Source organism: Garra rufa, chromosome 24, assembly GCF_049309525.1.
Source record: "Garra rufa chromosome 24, GarRuf1.0, whole genome shotgun sequence".
NCBI lineage: Eukaryota > Metazoa > Chordata > Actinopteri > Cypriniformes > Cyprinidae > Garra > Garra rufa.
The window spans coordinates 39,826,119-39,840,583 of NC_133384.1; the positions used below are offsets into that span (position 1 = coordinate 39,826,119).

General features: G+C 43.5%; 2 protein-coding genes across 3 annotated transcripts in view; both read left to right on the top strand.

Moving 5' to 3' along the window:
• The window catches only part of epb41l3a (erythrocyte membrane protein band 4.1-like 3a), a 64,684-nt gene extending 56,057 nt beyond the window's left edge, over positions 1 to 8,627 (top strand). The window contains exons 21-24 of the mRNA XM_073830811.1: positions 973 to 1,077; positions 1,163 to 1,243; positions 4,643 to 4,749; positions 7,686 to 8,627. Of these exons, the coding sequence (XP_073686912.1) occupies positions 973 to 1,077; positions 1,163 to 1,243; positions 4,643 to 4,744 (288 nt within the window). The 3' untranslated portion in view covers positions 4,745 to 4,749; positions 7,686 to 8,627. The remainder of the gene's footprint in view (positions 1 to 972; positions 1,078 to 1,162; positions 1,244 to 4,642; positions 4,750 to 7,685) is intronic.
• A 1,198-nt stretch (positions 8,628 to 9,825) lies between these two features.
• Positions 9,826 to 14,158, top strand: zbtb14 (zinc finger and BTB domain containing 14). 2 transcript variants are annotated; one of them, XM_073831007.1, is made up of 2 exons: positions 9,826 to 9,963; positions 12,457 to 14,158. In XM_073831007.1, the coding sequence occupies exon 2, from the start codon at positions 12,471 to 12,473 to the stop codon at positions 13,797 to 13,799; it is 1,329 nt and encodes a 442-aa protein (XP_073687108.1). In that variant the 5' UTR covers positions 9,826 to 9,963; positions 12,457 to 12,470; the 3' UTR covers positions 13,800 to 14,158. The 2 variants fall into 2 exon arrangements, with proteins under 2 accessions (XP_073687108.1, XP_073687107.1); XM_073831006.1 differs by lacking the exon at positions 9,826 to 9,963 and adding an exon at positions 10,076 to 10,496.
• Positions 14,159 to 14,465: the final 307 nt, after the last annotated feature.

Genomic DNA, 14,465 nt, shown 5'->3' on the forward strand with positions numbered 1-14,465 from the left:
AGTAGCAAAGACATTGGTTAACAAAATGGAATTAAATAAATAAAGGAAACAAATAGTAACTGGCGTTACTTTTTTGAAAAAGTAACTCAGATATTCTCTTGTAAATGAAAAAGTAATGCATTACTTTACTAGAAACTTAAAAAAAGTAATCTGATTACGTAACTCATTTTATTTGTAATGCGTTACTCCCAACACTGACCCTAACTGTCTTGAACCGGAGTGCACAGAGCTAGACAAGACAAGCATTTGAGGTTTAGAAGTATATAAATTTGTATTTTTTTTTAATTACCAATCGTTTCGCTAGATAAGACCCTTCTTCCTTTGAAGCTGCATTTAAACTGCATTTTGGAAGTTCAAACTCGCGGGCACCATAGAAATCCACTATATGGAGAGAAATCCAGAAATGTTTTGCTCAAGAAACATAATTTCCTTACGACTGAAGAAAGAAAGACATGAACATCTTGGATGACAGCGGGGTGAGTATATTATCTGTAAATGTTTGTTCTGAAAGTGAACTACTTCTTTAAATGGAGATGTTTGCTGAAGCCTTAAATGTTTCTCATGAGTAAAAGTCCTCAATCATCTTCAATCAGTCTTAAACTGTGCTCAGATCAGTCAGAGATCTCAATATGAACTCATCAGTTGCACTGAGCCGCTCCTCGCTTGTTACAGCTCTGAATGATGATGAATTGTCGGGAATTTTACATTTGCAAAAATGTTTGTTGAGCAGCAAATCAGCATATTAGTATGATTTCTGAAGGATCGTGTGACACTGAAGACTGGAGTAATGATGCTGAAAATTCAGCTTTGATCACAGCAATCGATTACAGTTTAACATATTCACATAGAAAACAGCTGTTTTAAGCTGTAATAATATTTCACATTTTTACTATATTTGTGATCAAATAAATGCAGCCTTGATGAGCAAAAGAGACATCTTGAATGTGATGTGCTGCTGTTGGATGGTTGCAGGGTGATGTGGATGGAGATGCTGACACTGATCCTGGCATTCTGCTGAGCGCTCAGACCATCACATCAGAAACCACCAGCACCACCACCACCACACACATCACTAAGGTACTGACCGCCGCTGTACCACTGACCATCAGAACCAGAACTAATGATCAGTGTCGTAACAACTGTGTGTGTTTGTGTGTGACAGACAGTGAAGGGCGGCATCTCAGAAACACGGATTGAGAAGAGAATCGTGATCTCAGGAGATGCAGACATCGATCATGATGAGGTGAGACTTTAATACGGTTCCTTCAAGGTCATTCTATCAAATGCCGTCTGTTCTAGACTTTTAACGAGAATCATATGAAGCGATATAATTATCTCTTAGTTTAATGTGATATTACAAGGACGTGAACTTATAATATTTAATGCTGACATAATATTTGTACAAAAACGTCATGGTAACAGTGTTGACATTTAAAGCTCGTCTTCTGACAAACAAATAAACAAGAGGAATGTTGTAAGACTTTAGCTTTAAAAAATTACTTCCTGAAGGAAAGATTAAAAGATTGATAAATAAATAAATGAAATATTAAAAAAATGTTTAGTTTAGAAAAATGACTGTATAATCCTAGCATAGTAAAGTTGATCAGCTGCTGATTTGTTTCCAGATGGTGACTGTGGTTTTGTAGAATGATCCTGTATGAACTCTAATGACTAAATACAACAGTTTGCATCCAATCTTATCATGAATGCAACAGCAGCCGTTGAGGGGCGTGGCTTGTGATGATGTGGGTGTTGAGGGGCGTGACTTGTGATGATGTGGGTGTGGCCTGTAATGGTAATGTATGTGTGTGTGTGTGTGTGTGTGTGTGAGAGAGAGAGAGAGAGAGAGAGAGAGAAAGAGGGGCGTGGCCTGTGGTGAGGGGTGTGGCTTGTAATGATGTGGGTGGTGTGGTCTGTGATGATGTGGGTGTTGAGGGGCGTGACTTGTGATGATGTGGGTGTGGCCTGTAATGGTAATGTGTGTGTGTGTGTGTGTGTGTGTGTGTGTGTGTGTGAGAGAGAGAGAGAGAGAGAGAGAGAGAGAGAGAGAGAGGGGCGTGGCCTGTGGTGAGGGGTGTGGCTTGTAATGATGTGGGTGGTGTGGTCTGTGATGATGTGGGTGGTAGGGGTGTGGCTATGATGATAATGTGTATGTTGGGGGTGTGGCCTGTGATTATGTGGGTGTTGAGGGGCGTGACCTGTGCTGATTATGTGAGTGTTGAGGGGCGTGGCTGTGATCTGATGTGGGTGTTAAGGGGTGTGGCCTGTGCTGATGATGTAAGTGTTGAGGGGCATGACCTGTGATGATGATGTGGGTGTGTCCTGTAGTGATGATGTGAGTGTTGAGGGGCGTGACTGTGATCTGATGTGGGTGTTAAGGGGAGTGGCCTGTGCTGATGATGTGAGTGTTGAGGGGCATGACCTGTGATGATGATGTGGGTGTGTCCTGTAGTGATGATGTGAGTGTTGAGGGGTGTGGCTGTGCTGATGATGTGAGTGTTGAGGGGCGTGGCTGTGATCTGATGTGGGTGTTAAGGGGTGTGGCCTGTGTTGATGATGTAAGTGTTGAGGGACGTGACCTGTGATGATGATGTGGGTGTGTCCTGTAGTGATGATGTGAGTGTTGAGGGGCGTGACTGTGATCTGATGTGGGTGTTAAGGGGAGTGGCCTGTGCTGATGATGTGAGTGTTGAGGGGCGTGGCTGTGATCTGATGTGGGTGTTAAGGGGCGTGGCTGTGATCTGATGATGTGAGTGTTTTAGGGAATGGCCTGTGATGATGATGTGGGTGTTGAGAGGCATGACCTATGATGATGATGTGTGTCCTGTGGTGATGATCTGAGTGTTGATGGGTGTGGCTGTGATCTGATGTGGGTGTTAAGGGGAGTGGCCTGTGCTGATGATGTGAGTGTTGAGGGGCGTGGCTGTGATCTGATGTGGGTGTTAAGGGGCGTGGCTGTGATCTGATGATGTGAGTGTTTTAGGGAATGGCCTGTGATGATGATGTGGGTGTTGAGAGGCATGACCTATGATGATGATGTGTGTCCTGTGGTGATGATCTGAGTGTTGATGGGCGTGGCTGTGATCTGATGTGGGTGTTAAGGGGAGTGGCCTGTGCTGATGATGTGAGTGTTGAGGGGCGTGGCTGTGATCTGATGTGGGTGTTAAGGGGAGTGGCCTGTGCTGATGATGTGAGTGTTGAGGGGCGTGGCTGTGATCTGATGTGGGTGTTAAGGGGCGTGGCTGTGATCTGATGATGTGAGTGTTTTAGGGAATGGCCTGTGATGATGATGTGGGTGTTGAGAGGCATGACCTATGATGATGATGTGTGTCCTGTGGTGATGATCTGAGTGTTGATGGGTGTGGTTGTGATCTGATGTGGGTGTTAAGGGGTGTGGCCTGTGATGATGATGTGGGTGTGTCCTGTAGTGATGATGTGAGTGTTGAGGGGCGTGACTGTGATCTGATGTGGGTGTTAAGGGGAGTGGCCTGTGCTGATGATGTGAGTGTTGAGGGGCGTGGCTGTGATCTGATGTGGGTGTTAAGGGGCGTGGCTGTGATCTGATGATGTGAGTGTTTTAGGGAATGGCCTGTGATGATGATGTGGGTGTTGAGAGGCATGACCTATGATGATGATGTGTGTCCTGTGGTGATGATCTGAGTGTTGATGGGCGTGGCTGTGATCTGATGTGGGTGTTAAGGGGAGTGGCCTGTGCTGATTATGTGAGTGTTGAGGGGCGTGGCTGTGATCTGATGTGGGTGTTAAGGGGCGTGGCTGTGCTGATGATGTGAGTGTTTTAGGGAATGGCCTGTGATGATGATGTGGGTGTTGAGAGGCATGACCTATGATGATGATGTGTGTCCTGTGGTGATGATCTGAGTGTTGATGGGCGTGGTTGTGCTGATGATGTGGGTGTTAAGGGGTGTGGCCTGTGGTGATGATGTGAGTGTTGAGGGGTGTGGCTGTGATTTGATGTGGATGTTAAGGGGTGTGGCCTGTGATGATGTGGGTGTGTCCTGTGGTGATGATCTGAGTGTTGATGGGCGTGGCTGTGCTGATGATGTGGGTGTTAAGGGGTGTGGCCTGTGGTGATGGAATGAGTGTTGAGGGGTGTGGCTGTGATTTGATGTGAATGTGGGGGGGTGTGGCCTGTGATGATGTGGGTGTTGAGAGGCATGACCTATGATGATGATGTGGGTGTGTCCTGTGGTGATGATCTGAGTGTTGAGGGGCATAACTGTGCTGATGATGTGTGTGTTGAGGGGTGTGGCCTGTGCTGATGATGTGTGTGTTGAGGGGTGTGGCCTGTGCTGATGATGTGTGTGTTGAGGGGTGTGGCCTGTGCTGATGATGTGTGTGTTGAGGGGTGTGGCCTGTGCTGATGATGTGTGTGTTGAGGGGTGTGGCCTGTGCTGATGATGTGTGTTGAGGGACGTTGCCTGTGCTGATGATGTGTGTGTTGAGGGGTGTGGCCTGTGCTGATGATGTGTGTGTTGAGGGGTGTGGCCTGTGCTGATGATGTGTGTGTTGAGGGGTGTGGCCTGTGCTGATGATGTGTGTGTTGAGGGGCGTGGCCTGTGCTGATGATGTGTGTGTTGAGGGGTGTGGCCTGTGCTGATGATGTGGTGTCGCTGTGGGTCAGGCTCTGGCTCAGGCCATTAAAGAGGCTAAAGAACAACATCCCGACATGTCAGTGACCAAAGTGGTGGTGCATAAAGAGACGGAGATCACGCCGGAGGAGTGACGCAGGTAAGACCACAGCCAATCACAGCTTGATTAGGCTTGGCTGACTGCGAGCTGATTGGCTGCTGCGCTGACTTACGAGCGCTGCTATTGGCTGCTGTTCTAACACTGGTGCCGCTTTGGCTGTTTACATCTGCGGATATCTGACTGCTGCTTTCAGAATGTCAACTAACTCCTCACACCTCTAACAGTGTGACATGATGATCGTCTGAGTGTGAGATCAGGAGCAGATGTGGTTGAACACACTGCATTCTGCTGGTGGACAACGGTACTGCAGATCATCTCTATGAATCATGTGACCACATGATGACATTCACTGAGATTTATAAGCTGCGTCTCATTTTGGAGACTGCGTCCTCCAGGGGTCACATTTTAAGGCTGCACACGTCATTAAGGATGTCTTATTTAAGAAAAGTCACCATAATAAAATTGACTGTTATTCCTTGTGAGGTGTAAAATACTATAAATTCTTTTTTACCTTGCAATTTAATGGTTACTTTTCTTAAATAAGACTTCCCTGATGACGTATGCAGCCTTCAAATGTGACCTCCGGAGGACGCAGCCTTCCAAATGAGACACAGCTGTAGTGTCGACTGTTTACTAATCTGGGAAACCACCCAGAATTCCATAGTAACCACATAGCAACTGGGCTGAATGTCCTGGGAACCTCCCAGAACACCCTATCAGCCACATAGCAACTGCCCAGAAAACCCTAGCAACTAACCAGAACAACCCTAGCAACCACATAGTAACTATCTTGAACACCATAGCAACTGCCAAAAACACCATGACAACTTTAGCAACCACCCAGAACACTATAACAACCCTAGCAACCACATAGCAACCGTTTAGAACACCATAGAAAACCTAGCAACCACTCAGAACACCATAACAACCCTAGCAACCACATAGTAACCACCCAAAAACCATAGCAACCAACCAGAACAACCCTAACAACCACATAGCAACCCTTTAAAACACCATAGTCACCCTAGCAACCACAAAGCAACCACCCAAGAACACCGTAACAATCCTAACAACCACAAAGTAACCACCCAGAACACCATAGAAACCATGTAGAAACCACCTAAAACACTGTAGCAATGACTCAGAACAGCCAAGAACACCATAACAACCTTAGCAACCACCAGAACACCCTAGAAACCATGTAGAAACCACCTAAAACACTGTAGCAATGACTCAGAACACCATAACAACCCTGGAAACCACACAGTAACTGCAAAGAACACCATAGCAGCCACCAATAACAAGAACATCAATGACAACCTTAGCAACCACCCAGAACACCATAACAACCATAGGAACCACATAGTAACTACCAAGAACACCATAGCAACAGGCAATAACACCATAACAACCTTAGCAACACCCTAGCAGCCACATAGCAACCCCCCAAAACACCTTCGCAACAACCTAGAACACCATAACAACCCTAGCAACCACATAGCAACCGTTTAGAACACCATAGTAACCCTAGCAAACACATAGTAACCACCATAACAACCCTAGCAACCACATAGTAACCACCCAGAAAACCATAGCAACCAACCAGAACAAAATAACAACCCTAACAACACATAGCAACCCTCTAAAACACCATAGTCACGCTAGCAACCCCCAAAACACCTTAGCAAGAACCCAGAACACCATAACAAACCTTGGAAACCACATAGTAACCGCCAAGAACACCATAGAAACCACCAATAACACCATAACAACCTTAGTAACCACTCAGAACACCCTAGCAACAACCCAGAACACCATAACAACCCTAGCAACAGCATAGTTACTGCCAAGAACACCATAGCAACTACCAATAACACCATAACAACCTTAGTAACAACTCAACACCATAGCAACCACATAGCAACCACCCAAAATACCCTAGCAACAACCCAGAACACCAAAACAACTCTAGCAACAGCATAGTAACCTCCAAGAACACCATAACAACTACCAATTACACCATAACAACCTTAGTAACCACCCAAAACACCCTAGAAAAACATAAAACATCCTTACAATCACGTAGCAACCACCTAAAACACCCTAGCAACAACCCAGAACGCCATAACAACCCTAGCAACCACATAGTAACCACCATAACAACCCTAGCAACCACATAGTAACCACCCAGAAAACCATAGCAACCAACCAGAAAACCAGAACAACCCTAACAACCACATAGCAACCCTAGCAACCCCCCAAAACACCCTAGCAACAACCCAGAACACCGTAACAAGCCTAGCAACCACATAGAAAGCCCCAAGAACACCATAGCAACCACATAGCAACTAACCAGAACACCATAACAACCCTAACAACCACATAGTAAGTGCCCTGAACACCGTAGCAACTGTCAAGAACACCATGACAACCTTAGCAACCACCCAAAACACCATAACAACCCTAGGAACCACATAGTAACCACCAAGAACACCATAGCAACGAGCAATAACACCATAACAACCTTAGCATTCACCCAAAACACCCTTGCAACCACCTAGAACACTGTAACAACCCTAGCAACCACATAGTAGCCACCCATAACACCACAGCAACCAACCAGAACACCTCAACAACCCTAGCAACCACATGGCAAGTGTGTTGAACACCATAGCAATGACTCTATCATTGTGGCAGCGAGTTTTGCACGGAAAACACCACTGACATTTCCTGAGGAAAATGTATATGTTCAGTTTGAGTGATATAATGGTGAGATGGAAGCATGTTACTGAGGCCTATATTTTATGTTGTCAACATAACCTTATACTGAAATGCATGACATGTTTGAAATCATCACTGACAGACTCGTGTCATGCTTTGCTCCAGTAAAGGTTCTCTCTGTTCCTTTACTGCGTCTAAAGGAAGCACAGAGTGTTCCTGATATTGACTGGATGTTCTGTTTTATTTATTTTCAGGATTAACATCACCTTCATGCTTTCTGGAGGAACTCATGTGTTCATGCTGTGGAAAATGAAGGATGCTTCAGAGAGATCAGCCACGGAAACAGCAGCATTAACAAATGAATCGCAGCAAACGTCATCTGAACACGTCTGGAGTAACACACACACACACACACACACACACACACACACACACGCTTACGGGCTCCGTCTGCCGCACTGGATCACTGTTACTGCATGACAAAGGAACAATTCTGCTTTTTGTGAGGAGACTACAGTATATAGACATTTTAGTAAATACTCTATGAGCGCAGTGTATAGTCAAACCACGAGCTCGCCATAAAGGGACTGAAGAATATGTGTGAGAAGAAATATAACGGTTACAGATATCTACATTTATTTATTCTACTGAATACTGCTCACTTTTAAAAAAAAAGGACAAACTTTGCACAATATTTAACCTTGCAAAGATGTGCCATCCACACGTGTCGCCCTCCGTCGGCTCATCTCTGATCTGCTCATGAGGATATGAATATGCCACACATGTATGTTAGAGACGTGTTCTGTTGTTTTTACTTGAATTATTATACACCTGTTTCTGTTTCATTTTGAAAACTGTCACTTGTGAACGTTGAGTTTAGAGGAACGAAACTCTCCTGAGCTGTTGTAATGATGACTGCTACCCTGAATATCGATCCCAGAGTTCTCCCTGCCCAGAGTGCCACATCTGAGCCTTAAACTGTACAGACCAACCCAATGTGTGTTTCTGTCCTTGTTTGTTCATGTGCAGCGTCGCCGCCCTGCTGACTGTTTCCCACTCAAGCAACTCCAATAAAATCTCAATTCCATTTCTGATAATTTTGCCGTTTCCATTCATCCGTTTGCAGTGAGACATGAATATGCATTCATTACAGCATTTCTTACAAAAAATCAATAAACAAATTTAAAGAACATTAATATTTGTTACACAAGATTATTGTGTATTTCACATTCAATGACTAAATCGTTTAAGTATTGCTCAAGTCATTTCATATTTAAAGATTTGCAAAGAACAACATAGTTGCATAGTACAACATAAAACACTGAATGTGAATGTCTGCGTAACCCAGAACTCTTAAGTACCACAGTTATATTTATAGCAGTAGTCAACAATACATGGCATGGGTCAAAATGCTCAATTTTATGCCACAAAACATTAGGATTAAGTAAAGATCATGTTCCATGAAAATATTTTGTACATTTCCTACTGTAAATATATTCAAATCTAAATTTTGATTAGTAATATGCATTGCTAAGAACTTCATTCGAACAACTTTAAAGGCGATTTTCCTCAATATTTAGATTTTTTTTGCACCCTCAGATTCCAGATTTTCAAATAGCTGTATCTCAACCAAATATTGTCCTATCCTAACAAACCACACATCAATGGAAAGCTTATTTATTCAGCTTCCAGATGTGCAAATCTCAAATTGACCTCTAAAATTAAACTTTATGGCTGGTTTTGTGGTCCACGGTCACATCTGGTGACAAAAATGCACTGTGTTTGGTAAATGATGCCATGGTAATATCATGTTTTGGACTATTAGGAGTACCATATAAACAATATTTTATTATCATGTACCATCACTGTACCACGGTAGCACAACAGTAAAGGGACAGTCTACATAAAAATAAAGAACCTGTAATTATTTGCACACCATCATGTCATTAGAAACTGGGATCCAATAGGGTCCAAAACTAGACATTAAGGCCATACAGGTATAAATCATAACATATTTTACATTTTGGGGTGAACTGTCCCTTTAAGAGTAAATAGCCTACAATTTCTTCTTAAATTCATTTTATTTTGATCTCCTGCTTGGTTTGCATTTGTTCAGTAGGTCAATAGGTCAGCAGTTCAGATTCAATAAGTGACAGAGAGATCTGAATAAGTACACAAATATTAATGTGAAGCCCCGTTCTGTGGTAAAAGAACGTGCGCTCGCTCGCTCGCTCCTCCCGCGCGTCACAGTGCGGTTCGCGCTCCAGAGGTTTGCGCTGGGTCATTTGCGTAAGCGTGCCTGCGCATCTCCCTGTGTGCGAGTGAGCTGCCGCTGCGCTGTTTGCGTAGCTGTGCCCGTGGCTACGTACGAGCTTCGGTCACTCGCTCTCCGCAGTTCCGTGCTGGCGCAGCGCGTCCTTCCGCCTGTGCTCGTCCTCGGCCTCGCACACAACAACAAAGTATTAAATTCTGCACTGGCTTTCGTGACATTCAACACACACGTTCCCAGTGGATCACAATAGCACAATAAAGGTAAGAAATAGATTTTTGGAGCGGATCGAAGCGGCTGCTGAATTATTGCATAATGTTTTGCGCGGGATGGCTGCGCGCGCCCGCCGCGGGAGTGTTCCTCATGGCCCGCGCAGCTCGCGCCACCAAATCCGCCTCAGCGCGCCGCGATCCACATCGAGCGCCCGTTTACCGAGCACATTCCGCTGCTCTCCGGTGCTGATCGGCGCTCTTCGGTTCTGCGGGCTCGTTTGGTGGGAAACGCGGCGGATAGCTCTGCATTTTCGCTCGCTTCATGTCGATTAAAGCCATCGGCGGTGGTTTTTGTGCTAATGCTAAGATTAGCTTCAGGAGAACCGAAGCAGACTAGCGCAGAAACGGCTAAATTGCCGAATTAAACTTCGGTTTGTGAACAGAACGAGATAATTACAGACCAAATCAGTCTTTTATTAAGATATAAACACAGCTCGTCTGTTTGGAAGGGTTTAAACGAAGTAGTTTCGGCGTTTGTGGCCCGTTTTCAGTCCATTCAGAACAAACATCATGAGTCCATCAAGGTATCAATGATCGTGGAATGTGTTTTAATGCATATTGTTGTTAAATGTGATTTAATGATTGTTTTATTATCATTACGGTTCAGACACAAGTTGAATACACATACACATGATTCATAGAGAACCCTCTTTACAATCTGTTTATTCATTTCTATGTCTGAATGATGTAAACAAACCATTGAAGTTACTTCAAAATCTTCAATATATTAGCAGATATACATCTTAAAAAGGCAAAACTGTGATTATTTAGCCATGTCAGTTATTTGGAGTTAAGGGGTGTTTACACAGCACAGCTGAGCTTCCAAATATAAACAAATATTTGTATGCGTTTATGGGGTGAAAACTTTTGAAAACTGGTGTTTTTAAAAACAATGTCGTCTTTTATTTCTGTGTCAGCTACAAAAATATGAATTCGTGAAAATAGTGTCAGAAAATAAAGTTCTCGAAATATGAAGTTGGAATATTTTGAAAAGAAAGTCGAAACGTTTTGGGTATAAAGTCAAAATTATAAGAATTATTTCATAGCAATTACAAGATTAGAGTTATAATATTTTGAGAATAAATTCCAGTTTATTGTGAATGAAAATGACCCGGATTAAGATCTGCGGGAAATATTTTTTGTCAGTTTCATATGGAAATGCAAACAATATGTCTTACAATAATGTTTTTCTTTGCGCTCTTTAATGTGGTGTGACAGATCAGTAAATATTTTGACATTATTCTTGTAATATTTCGACTTTATTCTCGTGATATTTCAACTTTCTCCTCATAATATTTCGACTTTATTTTTGTAATATTTCGACTTTATTTTTGTAATATTTCGACTTTATTCTTGTGATATTTCAGCTTTATTCTTGGAATATTTCGACTTTAATCTCATAATATTTTGACTTTGTTCTTGTGATATTTAAATTTTATTCTTGTAGTATTTCGACTTTATTCTCGTAGTATTTCGACTTCATTCTTGTGATATTTCGGCTTTATTCTCGTATAATTTCAACTTTATTCTTGTTATATTTAACTTTATTCTCGTAATATTTCGACTTTATTCTCTTGATACTTTGACTTTATTCTCGTAGTATTTTGACTTTATTCTCGTATTTCGACTTTATTCTCGTGATATTTCGACTTTATTCTCGTGATATTTCGACTTTATTCTCGTGATATTTCGACTTTATTCTCGTGATACTTTGACTGTATTCTCGTAGTATTTCGACTTCATTCTCGTGATATTTCGGCTTTATTCTCGTATAATTTCAACTTTATTCTTGTTATATTTCGACTTTATTCTCATAATATTTTGACTTTATTCTCATATTTCAACTTTATTCTCGTAATATTTCGACTTTATTCTCGTGATACTTTGACTTTATTCTCGTAGTATTTTGACTTTATTCTCGTGATATTTTGACTTTATTCTCGTGATATTTCGACTTTATTCTCGTAGTATTTTGACTTTATTCTCGTAATATTTCGACTTTATTCTCGTATTTCGACTTTATTCTCGTGATATTTTGACTTTATTCTCGTGATATTTCGACTTTGTTCTCGTATTTTGACTTTTCTCATGATATTTCAACTTTATTCTCGTATAATTTCAACTTTATTCTCGTAATATTTCGACTTTATTCTCGTAGTAGTTCGACTTTATTCTCATAGTATTTTGACTTTATTCTCGTAATATTTCGACGAGATTATTATATAATTATTTCAATTTTTATTTTTTATTTATTTTAATCTCGTAATCTTTAAATGTAAAAAAACGCAGTAATGTGTATGTTCAATAATAAAAAAAAGTACAGTGTTTGTAGTCTGTGTAAACGGGAATTGTTAGAAAATCTTTTCTGTTTTTAATACATTGTTGTCAAGTAAATTTCCTCCAAAGTAGTAAAGTAGCATCACTGTTTTAGTTCCTTAGTTTTCCTTGACCTATACTGAAGCTCATGCGGTTGTCTTCCCGCAGGATCCCGCTCCAGTATGTCCGAAACTGTGAAGTATGTGGACGATGAGCACAAGACCATCTTTCTGAAGCTACTGAACGAGCAGCGACTGGAGGGCGAGCACTGCGACATCGCGGTGGTGGTGGAGGATGTGAAATTCAGGGCGCATCGCTGTGTGTTGGCGGCGTGCAGCAACTACTTCAAGAAACTCTTTAAGAAGCACGAGGTGGACAGCTCGTCCGTCATCGAGATCGACTTCATCCGCTCGGACATCTTCGAGGAGGTGCTGAACTACATGTACACAGCCAAGATCTCGGTCAAGAAGAAGGATGTGAATCTCATGATGTCCTCGGGACAGATCCTCGGCATCCGCTTTTTAGACAAACTCTGCTCGCAGAAACGCGACATGTCGCCCGACGAGAAAAACGACCCGCGGAACGCAAAGTTCCCCTACGACATGGTGAAAATGGCCCTTTCCGCGGAAGATCCGCCAATGAGCCAAGACACCGACGTCCAGGTGCTGGGCGAACAAGACGACGCGCCTTCGGACGACATCGTGGAGGAGCCGCAAGTCAATCACGACCTGGATAAATCTCCTAATAATGCGCTACGGGTGCAGGAGGCTATCCTGAAGGAGCTGGCGCAAGAGGAGGTGCACAAAGTGAGCTGCTACGACCAGGAGGTCGAAGCCATGGATTCCGAACCCAAAGATCTGGCGGCTCACACTCAGACGCTTACGTTCGCAGACAGCATGGGCGACGTGAAAGACGAGCAGCCGCCCGGATGGACCACGGCCACCGCTGACATGAAGTTCGAGTATCTGCTCTACGGCCACCGGGATCAGCTGGCCTGCCAAGTGTGCGGCAAGAGCTTCATCGACGAGAACCGTCTGCGAAAGCACGAGAAGCTCCACTCGGCGGACCGGCCGTTCGTCTGCGAGATCTGCACCAAAGCCTTCACCACGCAGGCGCACCTAAAGGAGCACCTGAAGATCCACACGGGCTTCAAGCCGTACCGCTGCGAGGCCTGCGGCAAGTCGTTCATCCGCGCGCCGGATCTAAAGAAGCACGAGCGCGTGCACAGCAACGAGCGGCCGTTCAGCTGCCAGATGTGCGAGAAGGCCTTCAAACACAAGTCGCACCTGAAGGACCACGAGCGGCGCCACCGTGGAGAGAAGCCCTTCGTGTGCGGCTCCTGCACCAAGGCCTTCGCCAAAGCGTCCGACCTGAAGAGACACGAGAACAACATGCACAGCGAGCGCAAACAGTTGACTGGGGGCGGCCTGCAGAGCGAAACCGAACAGCTCCAGGCCGCAGCGATGGCCGCCGAAGCCGAGCAGCAGCTAGAGTCCATCGCCTGCTCCTAATCGCCGTTCGTCTTCTCTCTTCGAAACTGTTCCGATCTTAGTGTTTTTTTCTCCTCTTTTTAATTTTAGAACATGATTTACACTGTTTTTTGCTTTCTTTTATATGTAAATGGTGCAGACGTTTCTCTTATTGTACAGTTCATACCAAATGTATTTGAGTATTTATGGCAGCTGACGGACGACGAGTTGTTCTGCCTTTCGCCCGTTGCCGTCGTGCAGCGTAAAACTGGACACGTTTGTGATGTTGACGGACGGATGGAACGAGCTTTGGGTCAATCATTCCATCCGTTAATTGCGAAAGGGTGTGACGGTTTGCACATCCAGATATTTTTGCTGTAATAAAAGACTGGTGAATCATCGCTCGTTTGGTGCTTGGTTTCTTTTGTTTTTTGTTGATCAGCAGCCGGTTGCGCTGCTTAGACTAGTCTTACGGGTTAGTCGGCTCATTTTTAATTAGAAGAGTGAAGTCGATTTTATAGAAATGTAGATTGGTTTAATCTGAATCTCATCTGGTTAACTGCTAGTTGGACTAGTTATGACAGGGTTTCAGCAGGTCTTAAAACATCTTCCACAAATGAAGGTCTTAAATCTGAACAGAAAGTCTTAAATTCATAGTCATGCGATTCTTTGTCTTTCCAGTACACATATCTAAACATCCTTAAATCC

What these genes read in the sequence shown, in the direction of transcription:
- zbtb14 (XM_073831007.1), top strand. Translation starts at nt 12,471, where the DNA reads ATGTCCGAAACTGTGAAGTATGTGGACGATGAGCACAAGACCATCTTT.